The 18973-nt window shown below is 42.9% G+C and overlaps 1 protein-coding gene across 4 annotated transcripts in view; it reads left to right on the top strand.

Annotated features, from left to right (window-relative positions):
* Positions 1–1089: 1089 nt before the first annotated feature.
* The window catches only part of rasgrf2a (Ras protein-specific guanine nucleotide-releasing factor 2a), a 43632-nt gene continuing 25748 nt past the window's right edge, over positions 1090–18973 (top strand). For all 4 annotated transcript variants that reach the window (XM_074618624.1, XM_074618623.1, XM_074618622.1 and 1 more), the window contains exon 1: positions 1090–1478. In XM_074618624.1, coding sequence (XP_074474725.1) covers positions 1197–1478 — 282 coding nt within the window. In that variant the 5' untranslated portion in view covers positions 1090–1196. The remainder of the gene's footprint in view (positions 1479–18973) is intronic.

The following is an 18973-nucleotide window of genomic DNA, read 5'->3' as shown; positions in this document are numbered from 1 at the left end:
CTGCAGCTCCTCCAGGCCAACAGAGGTTTCCCGTGTCTTGTGAAGTGACGGAGCTCTGCAGAGAGAAACGTTGTCGTTTCCGACCGGGTGCCGGAGGGAGACACCTGCACCCGGTCGGACACAATAACGTTTCTCTTCCTGGTTCAGCCCTGGAGGCAGAAGCAGGAAAAGCCAACACTAGGATCAGCATTGATTCATGGAGAGACCTTGGTCTGGTCAGCTAACATTACTGCCAAGCAGCTGAAATATAGAGTGATATTGTGCTTTTAGCTGACGTGTGTTTCCTCACTGTGTTGAGCGATGCTCCTTCATGTCTATGTAGAGCGAGCACAAGCGCCAGCAACAGGACACTAACTTTCGATGACTTAACGGCCACAGGTGTCGCTGTTAACAAGACATTCTGATTCTTACAAACAGTCCCTTTTAAAGGGACTATTTGAAACACCCGGTCGGAGACGGTAACGTTTCTCTCTGTGGAGCCCCGTCACTTCACAAGACACGGGAAACCTCTGTTGGTCTGGAGGAGCTGCAGCAGTTATTTCTGCACAAACGTCCACTGTACATTCACTAGATATACTCAGAGCTAAACTAACTCTTCTGCAGTGTGGAGTGAGCGCTCACGCACATCTAGAGTTGGAGCGAGATAGCGAGAACACGCACAGTGTGTGAGTGAAGGCAAGCAGGCAGCGGAGCAGAGACTTTGGCCACACGCGAGCGTGCATTGGATCCCGGTAGATTTATACGTGTAAAAAGTTACAAACAGTCCCTTTAACGGCCACAGGTGTCGCTGTTAAACAAGCATTTCTGATTCTTACATTTACTCTTAATTTTAAGAGGAGATTTCTTTGAGTTTGTGTCCTATATGGACAGGAGGAGGAGTTAGCCTGAGGCAAATAGAAATAAATTATAAAAAAGACATTTTTTGCTATATGAGTATTGAAAAAATGAGAATGTGTCCTTTAAATCTAAACGGAGGTGTCTGACTGTGATATTAAACTTTTGGTCCCTTTACGCGCTCCTGCGCACCTGCCCTGTGGGGGGGCGTTCCTCTCCTCCCGTGATGCTCAGCGCGCTGCAGCGACCTGTCTCTGTCTCTGTCTCTGTCTCTTTAAGTTGGTGTCAAAGCGGATTATTGCTGATCTCCGTCGTGATTCTGTCCTCACCGTCTGTTCCCTCTCCATCTATTTGGATATAAAATGCAGAAGGGCGTGCGCTACAACGAGGGCCACGCGCTGTACCTGTCGGTGGTCGCGCGTAAAGAGGGCTCGAGACGCGGCTACCTGAGCAGGAAGACGACGGAGAACAGCCGCTGGACGGACAAGAAGTACTTCGCGCTCTACCAGAACGTGCTCTTCTACTTCGAGAACGAGCAGAGCGCGAGGCCCTCCGGGATTTACCTGCTGGAGGGATGCACGTGCGAGAGAGCACCTGCACCCAAAGTCTCTGCAGTCTGCAAGGAGTCCAACGAGAAGCAGCAGGTGAGTCCAGCTATGCACTATGCACTGTATACTGGGAGGGAGAACAGGTAGACCAGTTAGAGGATGGAGGATGGAGGCTGCTGGGGAAGTGTTTTTACATTTAGGGAATTTCCTTTTTCTTTTCCTGGAGCTTTATTGTTGTATATATTTTTGCATTAATGCATTAATTTCTGTCATAGTTTATCCTTTTCAGTCTTTACTCAACATGCATGGTGTCATATATTTTAAGCACAAACTCAGCTGCAAGTCTGACTTCTCACTTTTTATCAGTTTAACAAAGTAGGCTGTAAAGCTGTCAAAATACAAGAATAATTACACATAAAGATGTACAACTTTTTAGTGATAATCACTTAAAATATTTTAATAGAACAGTTAAAGGTTGTAGGAAATATTGTTTCACCACTTGTACAGCAAGTGGAGCTTTATTTTGGTATTTCTTTTTTACTTTTATTTCTTTTAGTTTCACCTTTAAACTGTCTTTACTCAACACATATGGTGTCATATCTGTTCAACACAAACACAGCTGGAAGTCTGACTTCTCATTATGTCAATTTAATGATAATAATAATAATAATGAAAATAAATAAAACAATTTAATGTATTAAATAATGTATCAAGCTGCCAGGAACCTAAAATACAAGAAAAATGGCATATATGCCTATAAAAATGTACAAATCTTTAGTGATAATCTCTCAAAATATGATTATAGAACAGTTAGAGGTTGTTAGAAATATAGTTTCATTATTAATGCACATAAATGCAGCAGACAAAATGCAAGAAACAAACTATAATACAGTTTGTTTACATGTAAAGTAACTCGTTTTTGTGCCTTTTTTATTACCTGGAGCTTTATTTTGGTATTTAAAAAAAATTCTATGCATTAATTTCTGTCTTAGTTTCACCCTTTTAAACTGTCTTTACTCAACATGTATGGTGTCATATCTTAAAACTACAAACTCAGCTCTCAGTCTGACCTCTCATTTTGTCAATTTATCAAAGTATAAAGCTGCCAGGAACCTAAAATACAAGAAAAATGTACAAATCTTTAGTTCTAATAGATTTATAATATAATGATAAACAGTTAAAGGTTGTGAGAAATATTGTTTCACCACTTGTACACATAAATACAGCAGAAAAACATAAGAAATAAAACTATAATAGTCTGTTTACATGTAAAGTGACTCGTTTTTGGTGCCTTTTTCTTTGACAGTCTACAGTCTGACTGAAATATGAATAATTCACAGTTTAAAACATTGTTTATGGTCGACGGACTGAAATGATGGTTGTCTCAGCTCGTCGCTACAGGATACATAAATAAACTCATGTTACTATAAATAAAACTTGCTCTGTGTATTCACAGATGTAGAGAGAGACAGAAAATGAACCAGCAACTTCATCATCATTTCATTTTTCAAGCAAAATTGAGGATTTGCTGCTTTTACTTTTTGTTTTATGTCGTTATAAATTAAATATCTTGAGTTTTAAATTGTTGTAGACGTCACCCCAGGCTGTGGACAATCTGTAGATGAATCAATAATGAAAACCATGCATGAAGTCCTGAAGAGGTTTTTATTTCAGCCAAGCAGCAGCTGATTTAGATGCTCCTCTCTAGTAGAAAAGTGAAAGATAGTAAAACATTGGTTTAAAACATACATTTATTTTGATCTAGTGATCTTTGAGCTGGTGGCGGCTGCAGGATGAAAGGATCAGTGAATGAAACTAATCACTTCTGTTACTTGTAAAAGAGAAAAATGCCAAATCGTCTGTTTTCAGCTTCTGAAATATAAATATTTGCTGCTTCGTTGTCATTTATGATCGTAAAATAAATATTTTTTGGACACTTGGACGGACCAAATAATGATGGGATGAGTACGTACATGGGACAAAATGATCTCAACTCATGTGGGGCAGCAATGTTATTATTTTCATTGTCTATTAGTGTGCAGATTATTCTCTAGATTAATCATTTAGTCTACAAAAAGTCAGAAAATAGTGAAAAAGTTCCATCAGAAGTTCCCAGAGCCCATGGTGACGTCTTTAAATGTCTCATTTTGTCTGACCAACAGTCTAAAACCACTAAATATAAACTTTACTGCCACAGAAGATGAAGGAAACTTCTCTGATAAACACAACTTCCATGTTTTGCAGTAAAAGACGTAAAACGACTCGTACTTCTCTCTCACGGCTGTAATATCCTGGATACTAGTAATGTTGTGTTAGATAACACATCCTTTATAGAGACATAAAGAACCTGATACTATTGATGATTTAACTGTAAACAGAATAATATCAGTTGTGTGAAAGCTAATTTTAAATGACCCATATTCCAGTTTCTGCTGCTTCAGGGTCTGAAGATGTTTCATCCCGTCAGCAGCTGCCGTCACGTTGACCATTTTATTTAATTTTTCTAAACTATAAAAGCTCATTTCCTCCTCCTCACCGCTCGCTCCACAGATCCTACATGGATGCAGCTTATTTCAGTTTTTATACAAACTGGATTATATCGGTTAAATAATCTAATCTCCTCATCGATACGCAGGTAATCTGTCCGTCACGCCTCGGTGGACGCACGCTGCCTGTCACGCCCTGACTCAGTCATAACTTCACATGTTTATAGAGGCAGACGTGTTGTTTTCATACAGATTTAATGTGTTCACACGTTGTAGAGGGGAGACAATCTGCTGAAACACAGCAGGTGAATTCATGACTGCTGTAGTTACATTTAAAGCTCCGACTATCAGAATCACTCCATGTAAGCTTTGTCCTCATGTCCATATCATGGACATTTCTTTTGTCACCATTATATAGTTTGTCCTCCAGACAGCACTGACGAGTTTATTCTTCATCCTCATGTGTCATGAATTTCAACATCTGTATCAGCCTCAGACATCCAGGATCGGTCGGACTATAGAAGCACCGATAGCAGCCGGGTTTCCATCCAAATGTGTCGCACATTTTAACAGAATTTCGAGAAAATTAGCAAAAGAAAATGCAAATGAATGCTTGTTTCCATCCAATACTGTCACACAATTATTAGTAGGGATGTCAAGAATTTAGCAGTCGCCAGTAAAATGCCACGATACTCGATACCAATTCAATACCACAGTGTAAAACAATAAATCCCATGAACTGCAACACCTTTCATTACTGTTTGAATACTGGTTTTTGTTATGAAGTTAAACAACTCATAATTCTCTCTCTATTTTATATTGCTGTGAAAACATCTCCTTCAAACATCTGGATTTATTCAAGTTTCTCACCAAAAAACTACATTTTACAAGATTACATTTGAACACATCATGACAATGTCGGAATTTACCTTCGCCCAATTTTTACTGAATAGAGCCTGAACTTATCATCATGTAAATCAGTGGCACCTCCCGTTAAAGGGACTGTTTGTAACTTTTTAAGCGTATAAATGTACCGGGTCGGGACACATGCGCGCTCGCATATGGCCGATGTCTCTCCTCCTCTGCCTGCTTGCCTTCACTCAGACAGAGCACGCGTTCTCGCTGTCTCGCTCCACCTCTAGACGTGAACGCGCGCTCACTCCACACTGCAGAAGAGTTAGTTTAGCTCTGAGAATATCTAGTGAATGTACAGTGGGCGTTTGTGCAGAAATAACTGCTGCAGCTCCTCCAGACCAACAGAGGTTTCCCGTGTCTTGTGAAGTGACTGAGCTCCGCAGAGAGAAACGTTGTCAGGGGCACCCGGTCGGAGACGGTAACGTTTCTCTCTGCGGAGCCCCGTCACCGACCCGCTTTTCCTGCTCAGCCTCCAGAGAGGGAGACACCGGAGGCTGAGGCAGGAGAAGCAAACACAGTATCAGCATTGATTCATGGAGAGACCTTGGTCTGGTCAGCTAATATTACTGCCAAGCAGCTGAAATATAGAGTGATATTGTGCTTTTAGCTGACGTGTGTCTCCTCACTGTGTTGAGCGATGCTCGTTCATGTCTATTTAGAGCGAGCAAGCGCGAGCCCGACGCTGACTTTCGTTGACTTAACGGCCACAGGTGTCGCTGTTAACAAGCATTTCTGAAAGTTACAAATAGTCCCTTTAACGTTAGCCGTTAGCTCCGTGCAGGATTGTGTGGCTTACCGGCTGCTAACTGCTAACTGCTAACTAGCCCTCGTCCTGCCGATTTCAACAGGATTGGCGAAAGTTGTGTGTTTTTGGAGCCATCCACTCCGACCTCCTCCGTGGGCTACGTGACGTTTGTCGCTCTGTATACTTCCTGGTTCATGATGACGTGGATTGCATACAAACTGATTTTGTGGGATATATATATGCATTTCAGTGCATTACTTTTTGTTGGTAAAGCTGCGAATGGATGTTTGAGACCAGCTCGCACCAACACCTGGAAACCCACTCTGATGTGTAAACTCTGTGGAGTTCCCCTTTAGCTTCACACAGCTGCTGACATGGCTGCAGACTCCTGTTCTTGATTAGTCAAAGAAAACATTAATAACATTGAGGAGGGCCTTGCTTTTTTTAGAAAGCGAAAGTTAAACCCTTAAAGACTGGCGTGTCCCAGAAGATGAGAGGTCAACTTCCTCAGATAAATGTCTCCAAATTCTTTATACTTGCAAATGATACTCTTATTTACTACTAAACATCCTGTTAGAAATCCAGTGTGGATGCATTTCCTACTCTCTGTTGTGCATCATCTGTTCCTTCCCAGCACTCCCAGTTGAGAGCAGTCACTGTATTATTTGTCCATCTCTGTAGTTTCCCTCCAGCCAACACCTGAGTCCTTTCTGCTGCAGAGAAACTCTCACATGGCTGCTTCTCTGCAGATAAAACAAGAACCAGGAGGACAGCTTTACTCTAGGAACCAAACTACATCATAATATCTGGGACTTTAAGCAGCAGCTTGCCGTTCAGGTTGTCTTGCATGCATAAACTGCTCATTGTTTACTGGCCTTTAAAGTAAACGTTCCACATCTACAGTAGGAGACAGTGGGCTGCTGTGTTGTGTTGTTGGATGTTTGACCAACAGCTCACCTGTGAATCCTGTTAAAGGGCTCATCAGCAGGATGCAGAGACACAACGCTGTGATCTGTTCCTTACACTTTAACACAGAGCAGTTAGTGTGTACTCTAGATGTGTTTAATGTCACATATCATAATGTGACATGCAGAGTGTGTTTCTCTGCTTGGAGACGTTCTTCCTCCTCTTACCTTCCTGTAGTTATCAGGGCTCATGCACTGCAGAAATCTCATTTTATCTGTGTCCATATTTCAGTCTTAAACCCTTATTTTGCACCTCTTTATAGATGTTTTGTGTCTTTTTGGTTGTTTTGCGTTTCTTGGTGGACATTTCGTGTCTCTTTGTGGTTGTTTTGTCTTCGTTTTGGGTGTTTCGCATCTGTTTGTAGACGCTTTGCATCTGTTTGTAGACGTTTTGCATCTGTTTGTAGACGCTTTGCATCTGTTTGTAGACGTTTTGCATCTGTTTGTAGATGCTTTGCATCGTTTTGGTTTTTATGCATCTTTGTGGTTGTTCTGCATCTGTTTTTGGTTGTAATGCATCTCTTTGTAGATGTTTTATGTCATTTTGTGGTCGTTTTGGTAGTTTTGCGTCTTGTTTTGGAGGTTTTGCATCTCTTTGTAGATCTTTTGTCTATTTTTGGTTTGTTTTGCATCTCTTTGTAGATGTTTTGTGTCTATTTTTGGTTGTTTTGCATCTCTTTGTAGATGTTTTGTGTCTATTTTTGGTTGTTTTGCATCTCTTTGTAGATGTTTTAGGTCTATTGTTGGACGTTTCGCATCTCTTTGTAGACCTTTTTGTGCTTCTTTGTGGTCATTTTGGTAGTTTTGCGTCTCGTTTTGGTCGTTTCGCATGTCTTTGTAGACGTTTTGTGTCTCTTTGTAGATGTTTTGTGTCTATTTTTGGTTGTTTTGCATCTCTTTGTAGATGTTTTATGTCATTTTGTGGTCGTTTTGGTAGTTTTGCGTCTTGTTTTGGAGGTTTTGCATCTCTTTGTAGATCTTTTGTCTATTTTTGGTTTGTTTTGCATCTCTTTGTAGATGTTTTGTGTCTATTTTTGGTTGTTTTGCATCTCTTTGTAGATGTTTTGTGTCTATTTTTGGTTGTTTTGCATCTCTTTGTAGATGTTTTAGGTCTATTGTTGGACGTTTCGCATCTCTTTGTAGACCTTTTTGTGCCTCTTTGTGGTCATTTTGGTAGTTTTGCGTCTCGTTTTGGTCGTTTCGCATGTCTTTGTAGACGTTTTGTGTCTCTTTGTAGATGTATTGTGTTTAATTTTGGTCATTTTGGGTCTGTTTTTGGTTGTTTTCCGTCTCTTTGTGACTTCCCACAATAAGAAATGTTGGCAGTAACTTCAAACAGAGCTCAGGACCGGGCCCCCTTAACCTGTTGGGCCCCTGGGTCTGTTCCAGTAGGCCCGTTAAGTAACTGCTGTCTTGATGAAAGTGAAACCAGCTGTTTCTGTTTCATGCCGGTAGTTTGTCAGTCAATCATCTGATCTTCTTCTTCTTTACTAACAAACTGTCTCTCTCTCTCTCTTTGTGTTTCTCTCACTCACAAAGTAAAGATGAGGACAGTGAAAGAGGAGAGTTAATCTGCAGTGAGACAGACAGCTTGGCATTAGAGCCACGGGGGTCTGTCTGCTGTGGAGCTCCTGTTTACTCCTCCTCTCTGCTGTGAACACTGCCGGTGGGAAACCAGACTGGACAGTACGGCCGCGCTGCTTTCAGCACCCTCCAGAGCAGTCGGTTAATAACAGGAAAGGTCAAATGTTAGAAAAGATCTAGATCAGACGGAGAGGTGTCTGACGGTAAACGTGTTTATAGTTGATCTGCTGGGAGTGAAAAGACGTCGATGAGACACAGAGATAGAAGTTAGAACTCAAGAGTGACGAATACTTAATAGACAATTAATCTATCCGCTTACTTTCTTGATTAATCAATTAATCATTTAGTTTATAACACATCAGAAAACTGTGAACAATTATTTCACAATTATTCTAGAGTTCAAAGTGTCTTCATCAAATATCTTGTTTTGATCAACTAACAGTCAAACCCCAAAATATTCAATTAACTTTTAATGCAAGAAAACGAAGTAAAGCAGCAAATTCAAATGCTGAAATCAACTTTAAGAGGTTTATGAGATCTTGACTCACAACAACAAAGAATGATATTCAGTATATTGAGATCAACGTATTGATCACAGTCATGTTAATGAACAGCATTATTATGAGCCACAGATACAGGCGACTGAATTATTAATGTTGTATCTGAGGAAGAGAGTGGACATCAAATGAGCCGAGTCTCATTGAACCGGAGCGCTTTGAGGCTCTCTGATGTTTCCTCTCACTTTAATGTTGCTCCATTAGAAACCTGCTTCACATTTAGATTTAGACTTTCATCAGACCTCAATCAGGTCTCCATCAGACCTCCATCATGTCTTCATCAGACCTCCATCAGGTCTCCATCAGACCTCCATCATGTCTTCATCAGACCTCCATCAGGTCTCCATCAGGTCTCCATCAGGTCTTCATCAGGTCTCCATCAATCAGATCTCCATCAGACCTCCATCAGGTCTCCATCAGGTCTCCATCAGGTCTTCATCAGGTCTCCATCAATCAGATCTCCATCAGACCTCCATCAGGTCTCCATCAGGTCTTCATCAGGTCTCCATCAGACCTCCATCAGGTCTTCATCAGACCTCCATCAGGTCTCCATCAGGTCTCCATCAGATCTTCATCAGGTCTCCATCAGACCTCCATCAGGTCTCCATCAGATCTCCATCAGGTCTCCATCAGATCTCCATCAGGTCTCCATCAGATCTCCATCAGGTCTCCATCAGATCTCCATCAGATCTTCATCAGGTCTCCATCAGACCTCCATCAGGTCAGGAGGAGATCAAACTAGCACCGTTTGTGTCGTCAGTCTTGGACGTTGCTCTGTGACACAAACTGCTGCATCTCCAACTATCAAAAGTAAAAATATTCATTGTGCAAGAAGATGTAAAATATTTTTTTGGCGACTTCAGCTGCTCCTCTGTTACAACTTTATTATTCATCTAAGTTCATGATGAGTTCACGTAAATCCCAGCAGAGGAAGAGGACTAATGAGCAACATACCTGAAAACACCTGTGAGGGTCCTTTAATCTATAAAAGTGCATCATATTTAATAAGTACATCACATGTTTTGGATGTAAAATAAAAGTAATATAGCGGCTAAATGACATGCAAAAAAGCTAAAATGCGTCCTCGTGACACGTGGAGCGTCCGTGTAATGTTGTGATATTTATACGCTGTTCTATGAGACCGGGTTGATAAAGGCAGTATATCGTTCTTGCAGCTGTATTTTTGGTGTATTATTATTATTATGAATCCATGTGGGCTGAGCTCTTGTACGTGCATGACATGTAGATGACTTTACATTAGTCTCTAGTGTTTACCCGCTGATGTACTGGATGTTTGCAGCATCCCTCTTAATTGGATTAGTCAACGATGAGTTAAATAGGCTTTTAAATATAAACAGTGAGTGACCGTGATTCAGTTCACGGCTGTGATTTTCTGCCTAATGAGCTGGAAACGTTATAATAAGCCACCAGGAGAAAAGCTCATCGGAGGACCGGCGGAGGACTGTGATTGTTTTTGTGCCTTTATTTGCATCAGGCTGAGTTGGTTGCTTTCAGAGAGCGACAACTTCCTGATTTGAAGCACAAATCTGCACTAGTTTTATCTCGTCATCCTGAGACACGATCGCTCTGTTGATACCACGCTGATAATGAGAGGAAATTCATAGATTTTGTTGTTTAAATCTGCTTAACCACCATATTTTTTACTAAACCTAAAACTAAGTAGTTTCCTGTGAAGGCGGAAGTTTATTTTGAAAAGACTGCATGTATGTAAAGAGCGTGAATTGGCGCACGAAAAAAAATGAGGAATAACTTCAGATGTCATGTGAACCGTTGTATACGGAGGATACGTTGTGTGTATACAACCCAAAATATCAAGAATCATGCAAGTTCATCAACTTCATATGATGAGAGAAGTGAGATTAAACCGAAACAATGAGCTGAAAGACGATAAACGCCTCATAGAGCTCAAGGGAACTAAAGTCAACGTAAAACTATTGATTAGTGATTAGAGCAGCTTTAAGTAAATACAAACTCTCAGTATTATCAGCTTGTCTTTGGCTGAAGTACGCTGAGAAGTCGGTTGATTTAAAAGTAAATTTAACAGAAGTGGTGCTTTTATTTTGAAGGGTCGGCTGGTGATTTTAGCTTTATGCTAATGCTGCTGCCCACTGTAGGCTACTGCACCACCTGACTGATGTGTTTCCATGGTGACGAGGGTTGATAGGTTGAAGAGGATAATGTACTGTAGCTCAGACAGGAAGTTGAAACACATTTTAAAGTGTCAAATAGAAACCAATAGAAACAGTAGAGGCGATCAGTGATGGACAACAAGAGAACAGAGACTATGAAGATGTTTAAAAAGGGAATTTAATATGGATAAGAAACAAGTATTTTCTGATTATATGTACGTGTTTGACAGCTTTTCTCTCACAGTTATGTAAATATATATTATATATATATTTAAAACCAGAGACTTAATGTCACATTAAAGTGAATAGTGAAGCAGGATTGTGCTGTGTGTGTTGGTGAGTTTGTAGTTAGCGTGTGCCGGTGCTCTGGGAGGCTGCTGTGCTCGACTAAGAATAGCATCCTCGCTGGTCCTTTAGCCTGCAGTCACAGTCTGAACACCGAGTCAACACGGCGGCACACAGACTCTGGATAGTTATAGTACACACTGCTGGTACCTGAGCTATTAGTAGCCCACCTTTAACTCTACCTGTCTCTCTCTGGCTGTAACACACGTCTAAAGACTTCTAAACGACGAGTCAAACTGACTTCTGGGATGACTTTAGGATCATATATTTTTCTTATTGTCGATAAATGCCAAGAAAAGATCAAAACCTGCAATGTGTTTGTCCGTCTCTAAATAATGTATTTTTTTTCCTACACATTTTCCACACAGTGTTTCAGATATTTTTCACAAATTTTTTGGACTTTTTAAAATTGTTTTTTAATACATTTTCTACACATTTTTCAAACAGTTTTTATGGGGATAGTTTTCATACTTTTATTTTTTTACATTTTTTTTTCGAATATTTTCCTCACATTTTTGGACTTTTTTCACACTTTTTTTTTTTGGACTTTTAAAAAAAAAAAAAAAAAAATTTAAACATTTTCTACACATTTTCCAAACAGTTTTTTGGGGGATATTTATCACACATTTTTTACGCTTTTTTTTTTTTTTTTTTTTTTAACATTTTTCTACACATTTTACCCAGCGTTTTTTGGGGGGATATTTTTCCCACATTTCTTTTTTTTTTTTTTCTTTACACTTTTAAAAAAAAAAAAATTTCCACACTGTTTTTCGGATATTTTCCTCAAATTTTTTTGACTTTTTTTTTTTAACTTTTTAAAAAAATATTTTTAATACAATTTTTTTGGGGATATTTTTCACACATTTATTTTTTTTTACATTTTTTTACACATTTTCCACACTGTTTTTTGGATATTTTCCACACTGTTTTTTGGATATTTTCCACACTGTTTTTTGGATATTTTCCACACTGTTTTTTGGATATTTTCCACACTGTTTTTTGGATATTTTCCTCACATTTTTGGGACTTTTTTCACACTTTTTTTTTTTTTTTTAAATATTTTTTAATACATTTTCTACACATTTTCCACACAGTTTTTCAGATATTTTTCACACATTGTTGGGACTTTTTTCACACTTTTGATCTTTTTTTGGGACTTTTTTAAAATAGTTTTTTAATACATTTTCTACACATTTTTTTTGGTGACCTTTTTTAAAACTACTTTTTAAAGTTCTTATTAAACAAACAGAAGGACTATTAAAATAAAAATAAATGTGGTGCTCTAGTGAGTATTAGTGACAGCAGAACGGTGTATGAGGGATTGAGTCAGAATAAACTACAGTGTGTGTTCATGGTGATGAAGGAAGATGTCACCCAGTGAGGCTCATTGATGAGTTTTAATGGAGCTCTCTGGCTCAGAGGAAGAGGAGATATCACACACAATACTTCATCAGTTTTCATCCTCTGCTCTCTGTAAGTGAACGAGAGACGAAGTGAACGGATTCATCGTTCTGTTGAGTTGTGAGTGATGCTGAGGAGGAACTCCTCTCACAGTTGTGTGTCTGACAGACAGATGAGCTGCTGATTTGTGTGTAGTGATGCTGAGTGCAGAGCACGGCTTAAAACCTCTGTCTGTCTGTCTCCTGGTCTGTCTGTCTGTCTGTCTCTCTCTCTTATTGTTATCCTCTGGCTTAAGGCAGGCTTGTGGCCGGGGAAGTCGCATTAGCAATGCGAGGAGCTGAACAAGCCCTGATGGTTATATAAACTTCCCCCCCCACCCCCAACACACACACAAACAAGCCCTTAAGCCTCTCTGGTCCGTAGCCGGCACACGCTAGCAAGTGTCTCTCACCCGCTTATCGTTACATCATTACTATACAGGCCTACTTTCTCCCGCTGGCAGCCTCACAGTAAACTATACCATTATAATTCAGTATGCAGCAAGTTACTGCCGCTGTGTTTCTATCAGCACAAACTACTAAAACACAGAGAAAACGCCTCTTTATCTGCATAAAATCATTATTTAAAAATGTATTTATATTTATCCAAAGTCATATATTTAGATCAATGCTGCCAGTTTAGACCCGACGTTTAAAGACTGCTTTTCATGCTCATCAGTCTGCAGTTTATTAGGAACAAATATTATATAATATGTCTGTGCTGGCCCTTTGTTATGCTCACAATATCTCTGTTTCTCTTTAGATTTAGGTGATACAAGAATGATATAATAATGCTTATTTCATTTAGTATTAATATCTTAAGATGTTGTCAAACATTGAGTGAGATGTCACAGGTATGTGGTGTTACAACACAGCTCATTAGGAGAAAAGAGAAGTGATTTAAAACCACATGGATTTTTGTAAAATAAAGTTATTTTTTGCAGGATTGGAAATAAAAAGCTACAAAGGAAAAATATTGTTAAATCACTTAAATAAATAGAAATAAAATTACGTTGCTCTGAACAAAAGAAACAGAAAATTAATTTAAAAAAAAATTAAATTACAAATTAAAACACATTTAAAGCAACACCGCAGCTCCTAATGACTCTATAGAAGCAGTTTGTTAAAGTCGGTTAAAAACATCCGTTTGCATCAGAGGAACGTGTCATTGTGTTGTCACCGTGGTGTACAGGCCTTAGGAGAGTACTCATGCATAAACAACAGTCAGCATGTTCAGAGGATTTACATGCATGTACTTTCTGAATTATGTATACCCTGATTAAAATGTCCCAGTGACCCTGAACAGGATAAGCGGGTAAAAACCAAATGGATGGATGACTTAAAGCTGCAGTAGGCAGAATATATGTTTGACATCATTGGGCAACAATTCCATAATAACCTTTCAGCATATTGTAATTCAAGTGTTCTGAGAGATAACTAGACTTCTGCTCTCCTCATGGCTCTGTTTTCAGGCTTTAGAATATCTAGCCCGTGACGGGAGACTTTGACCAATCACAGGTCACTTCATTGAGAGAGCGTTCCTATTGGCTGTGCTCCAGTCATGTGACCAGAACTTGGCGTTCCTTCAACAGATTTCTACAATGACGGCGGCGTCACAAACGTTCTCATTTTCCAGCTAAACCGTGCACTACAAGATGATTCTGAGAACGTGAAGAGAAATAGACATTAACGTAACAGAATATTGATTCAGATTTGATCAGCGCTGCCTAGTTTGACCGTTTGGTCGGAGTTCAGAGTGATTGACAGCCGGCTCTCATAGACGGCAGATGGACAGCAGACCTCAGATCAGCTCTTACTGCTTGTTTTCCTCCGGTCTGTGAAATCTTGCAGATTCCGTTAGGAGCACCGGAGGACACAGAGACACATGATTTTTTTCAGGTTACCTGTTTCATGTTCTACTGTCACGATATAGAGACCGTTTTTTTAATCATATTTGCTCCAATCTCGCCTACTGATGCTTTAATGACTGAATGAGCCTGAATATTGCAGCAGGTGACCATTAATCATTTGTCTTTTTCTTTAAAAGAAAGTGTAGCAGCTGGCAAATGCAAAACATTAATTTTGCATCATATAAAAAGTTATAAATCACTGACTTTAATCTTTTATTGAACGTTATGTTTGAGGTTTGTGATGCAGGTTTCTTGTTGGGACCACAAACCGTGTTTCTGTCTTTCTGTCATGTTCTAGTTTATGTTTTGACAGTTTGATTGCAAACATAGATGATCACGTCAGCCCATGCTCAAATATTAAACACTTCTGTACTGAAATCTGTCGTCTTTTTACTGAGTAGAGACCCGTTAGAGCTGTTTGTGTTCAGTGGGTCAGTTAATTAGATCGTTAACGTGCCGTCTAATGTTGATCTGTTTCGACAGAGTAGCAGGACGCGGTGCTATGAGGACAGCAGGACGCTGTGCTATGAGGACAGAGTAGCAGGACGCGGTGCTATGAGGACAGCAGGATGCTGTGCTATGAGGACAGAGTAGCAGGACGCGTTGCTATGAGGACAGAGTAGCAGGACGCGTTGCTATGAGGACAGAGTAGCAGGACGCGTTGCTATGAGGACAGAGTAGCAGGACGCGGTCTTATGAGGACAGAGTAGCAGGACGCGGTCTTATGAGGACAGAGTAGCAGGATGCGGTCTTATGAGGACAGAGTAGCAGGATGCGGTGCTATGAGGACAGAGTAGCAGGACGCGTTGCTATGAGGACAGAGTAGCAGGACGCGGTGCTATGAGGACAGAGTAGCAGGACGCGGTGCTATGAGGACAGAGTAGCAGGACGCGTTGCTATGAGGACAGAGTAGCAGGACGCGGTCTTATGAGGACAGAGTAGCAGGACGCGGTCTTATGAGGACAGAGTAGCAGGACGCGTTGCTATGAGGACAGAGTAGCAGGACGCGGTGCTATGAGGACAGAGTAGCAGGACGCGTTGCTATGAGGACAGAGTAGCAGGACGCTGTGCTATGAGGACAGAGTAGCAGGACGCGGTGCTATGAGGACAGAGTAGCAGGACGCGGTGCTATGAGAACAGAGTAGCAGGACGCGTTGCTATGAGGACAGAGTAGCAGGACGCGGTGCTATGAGGACAGAGTAGCAGGACGCGGTGCTATGAGGACAGAGTAGCAGGACGCGGTGCTATGAGGACAGAGTAGCAGGACGCGGTGCTATGAGGACAGAGTAGCAGGACGCTGTGCTATGAGGACAGAGTAGCAGGACACGTTGCTATGAGGACAGAGTAGCAGGACGCGGTGCTATGAGGACAGAGTAGCAGGACGCGGTGCTATGAGGACAGAGTAGCAGGACGCGTTGCTATGAGGACAGAGTAGCAGGACGCGGTCTTATGAGGACAGAGTAGCAGGACGCGGTCTTATGAGGACAGAGTAGCAGGACGCGTTGCTATGAGGACAGAGTAGCAGGACGCGGTGCTATGAGGACAGAGTAGCAGGACGCGTTGCTATGAGGACAGAGTAGCAGGACGCTGTGCTATGAGGACAGAGTAGCAGGACGCTGTGCTATGAGGACAGAGTAGCAGGACGCGTTGCTATGAGGACAGAGTAGCAGGACGCGGTGCTATGAGGACAGAGTAGCAGGACGCGGTGCTATGAGAACAGAGTAGCAGGACGCGTTGCTATGAGGACAGAGTAGCAGGACGCGGTGCTATGAGGACAGAGTAGCAGGACGCGGTGCTATGAGGACAGAGTAGCAGGACGCGGTGCTATGAGGACAGAGTAGCAGGACGCGTTGCTATGAGGACAGAGTAGCAGGACGCTGTGCTATGAGGACAGAGTAGCAGGACGCGTTGCTATGAGGACAGAGTAGCAGGACGCGGTGCTATGAGGACAGAGTAGCAGGATGCGGTCTTATGAGGACAGAGTAGCAGGATGCGGTGCTATGAGGACAGAGTAGCAGGATGCGGTCTTATGAGGACAGAGTAGCAGGATGCGGTCTTATGAGGACAGAGTAGCAGGATGCGGTGCTATGAGGACAGAGTAGCAGGATGCGGTCTTATGAGGACAGAGTAGCAGGATGCGGTGCTATGAGGACAGAGTAGCAGGACGCGTTGCTATGAGGACAGAGTAGCAGGACGCGGTGCTATGAGGACAGAGTAGCAGGATGCGGTCTTATGAGGACAGAGTAGCAGGATGCGGTGCTATGAGGACAGAGTAGCAGGACGCGGTGCTATGAGGACAGAGTAGCAGGACGCGGTGCTATGAGGACAGAGTAGCAGGATGCGGTCTTATGAGGACAGAGTAGCAGGATGCGGTGCTATGAGGACAGAGTAGCAGGACGCGGTCTTATGAGGACAGAGTAGCAGGATGCGGTCTTATGAGGACAGAGTAGCAGGATGCGGTCTTATGAGGACAGAGTAGCAGGATGCGGTCTTATGAGGACAGAGTAGCAGGATGCGGTCTTATGAGGACAGAGTAGCAGGATGCGGTGCTATGAGGACAGAGTAGCAGGACGCGGTCTTATGAGAACAGAGTAGCAGGACGCGGTGCTATGAGGACAGAGTAGCAGGACGCGTTGCTATGAGGACAGAGTAGCAGGATGCGGTGCTATGAGGACAGAGTAGCAGGACGCGTTGCTATGAGGACAGAGTAGCAGGACGCGGTGCTATGAGGACAGAGTAGCAGGACGCGGTCTTATGAGGACAGAGTAGCAGGATGCGGTCTTATGAGGACAGAGTAGCAGGATGCGGTGCTATGAGGACAGAGTAGCAGGACGCGTTGCTATGAGGACAGAGTAGCAGGATGCGGTGCTATGAGGACAGAGTAGCAGGACGCGTTGCTATGAGGACAGAGTAGCAGGATGCGGTGCTATGAGAACAGAGTAGCAGGACGCGTTGCTATGAGGACAGAGTAGCAGGACGCGTTGCTATGAGGACAGAGTAGCAGGACGCGGTGCTATGAGGACAGAGTAGCAGGACGCGGTCTTATGAGGACAGAGTAGCAGGATGCGGTCTTATGAGGACAGAGTAGCAGGATGCGGTCTTATGAGGACAGAGTAGCAGGATGCGGTGCTATGAGGACAGAGTAGCAGGATGCGGTCTTATGAGGACAGAGTAGCAGGATGCGGTGCTATGAGGACAGAGTAGCAGGACGCGGTCTTATGAGGACAGAGTAGCAGGATGCGGTGCTATGAGGACAGAGTAGCAGGACGCGGTGCTATGAGGACAGAGTAGCAGGACGCGGTCTTATGAGGACAGAGTAGCAGGACGCGGTGCTATGAGGACAGAGTAGCAGGACGCGGTGCTATGAGAACAGAGTAGCAGGACGCGTTGCTATGAGGACAGAGTAGCAGGACGCGGTGCTATGAGGACAGAGTAGCAGGACGCGGTGCTATGAGGACAGAGTAGCAGGACGCGGTGCTATGAGGACAGAGTAGCAGGACGCGGTGCTATGAGGACAGAGTAGCAGGACGCTGTGCTATGAGGACAGAGTAGCAGGACACGTTGCTATGAGGACAGAGTAGCAGGACGCGGTGCTATGAGGACAGAGTAGCAGGACGCGGTGCTATGAGGACAGAGTAGCAGGACGCGTTGCTATGAGGACAGAGTAGCAGGACGCGGTCTTATGAGGACAGAGTAGCAGGACGCGGTCTTATGAGGACAGAGTAGCAGGACGCGTTGCTATGAGGACAGAGTAGCAGGACGCGGTGCTATGAGGACAGAGTAGCAGGACGCGTTGCTATGAGGACAGAGTAGCAGGACGCTGTGCTATGAGGACAGAGTAGCAGGATGCGGTCTTATGAGGACAGAGTAGCAGGACGCGGTGCTATGAGGACAGAGTAGCAGGACGCGGTCTTATGAGGACAGAGTAGCAGGATGCGGTCTTATGAGGACAGAGTAGCAGGATGCGGTCTTATGAGGACAGAGTAGCAGGATGCGGTGCTATGAGGACAGAGTAGCAGGACGCGGTCTTATGAGAACAGAGTAGCAGGACGCGGTGCTATGAGGACAGAGTAGCAGGACGCGTTGCTATGAGGACAGAGTAGCAGGATGCGGTGCTATGAGGACAGAGTAGCAGGACGCGTTGCTATGAGGACAGAGTAGCAGGACGCGGTGCTATGAGGACAGAGTAGCAGGACGCGGTCTTATGAGGACAGAGTAGCAGGATGCGGTCTTATGAGGACAGAGTAGCAGGATGCGGTGCTATGAGGACAGAGTAGCAGGACGCGTTGCTATGAGGACAGAGTAGCAGGATGCGGTGCTATGAGGACAGAGTAGCAGGACGCGTTGCTATGAGGACAGAGTAGCAGGATGCGGTGCTATGAGAACAGAGTAGCAGGACGCGTTGCTATGAGGACAGAGTAGCAGGACGCGGTGCTATGAGGACAGAGTAGCAGGACGCGGTGCTATGAGGACAGAGTAGCAGGACGCGGTCTTA

The sequence above is a fragment of the Sebastes fasciatus genome, chromosome 19 (assembly GCF_043250625.1).
Source record: "Sebastes fasciatus isolate fSebFas1 chromosome 19, fSebFas1.pri, whole genome shotgun sequence".
In the NCBI taxonomy this organism is placed as follows: domain Eukaryota; kingdom Metazoa; phylum Chordata; class Actinopteri; order Perciformes; family Sebastidae; genus Sebastes; species Sebastes fasciatus.
The sequence above is the reverse complement of the archived record's forward strand: the minus strand, read 5'-3'. Positions and strand labels throughout refer to the sequence as shown.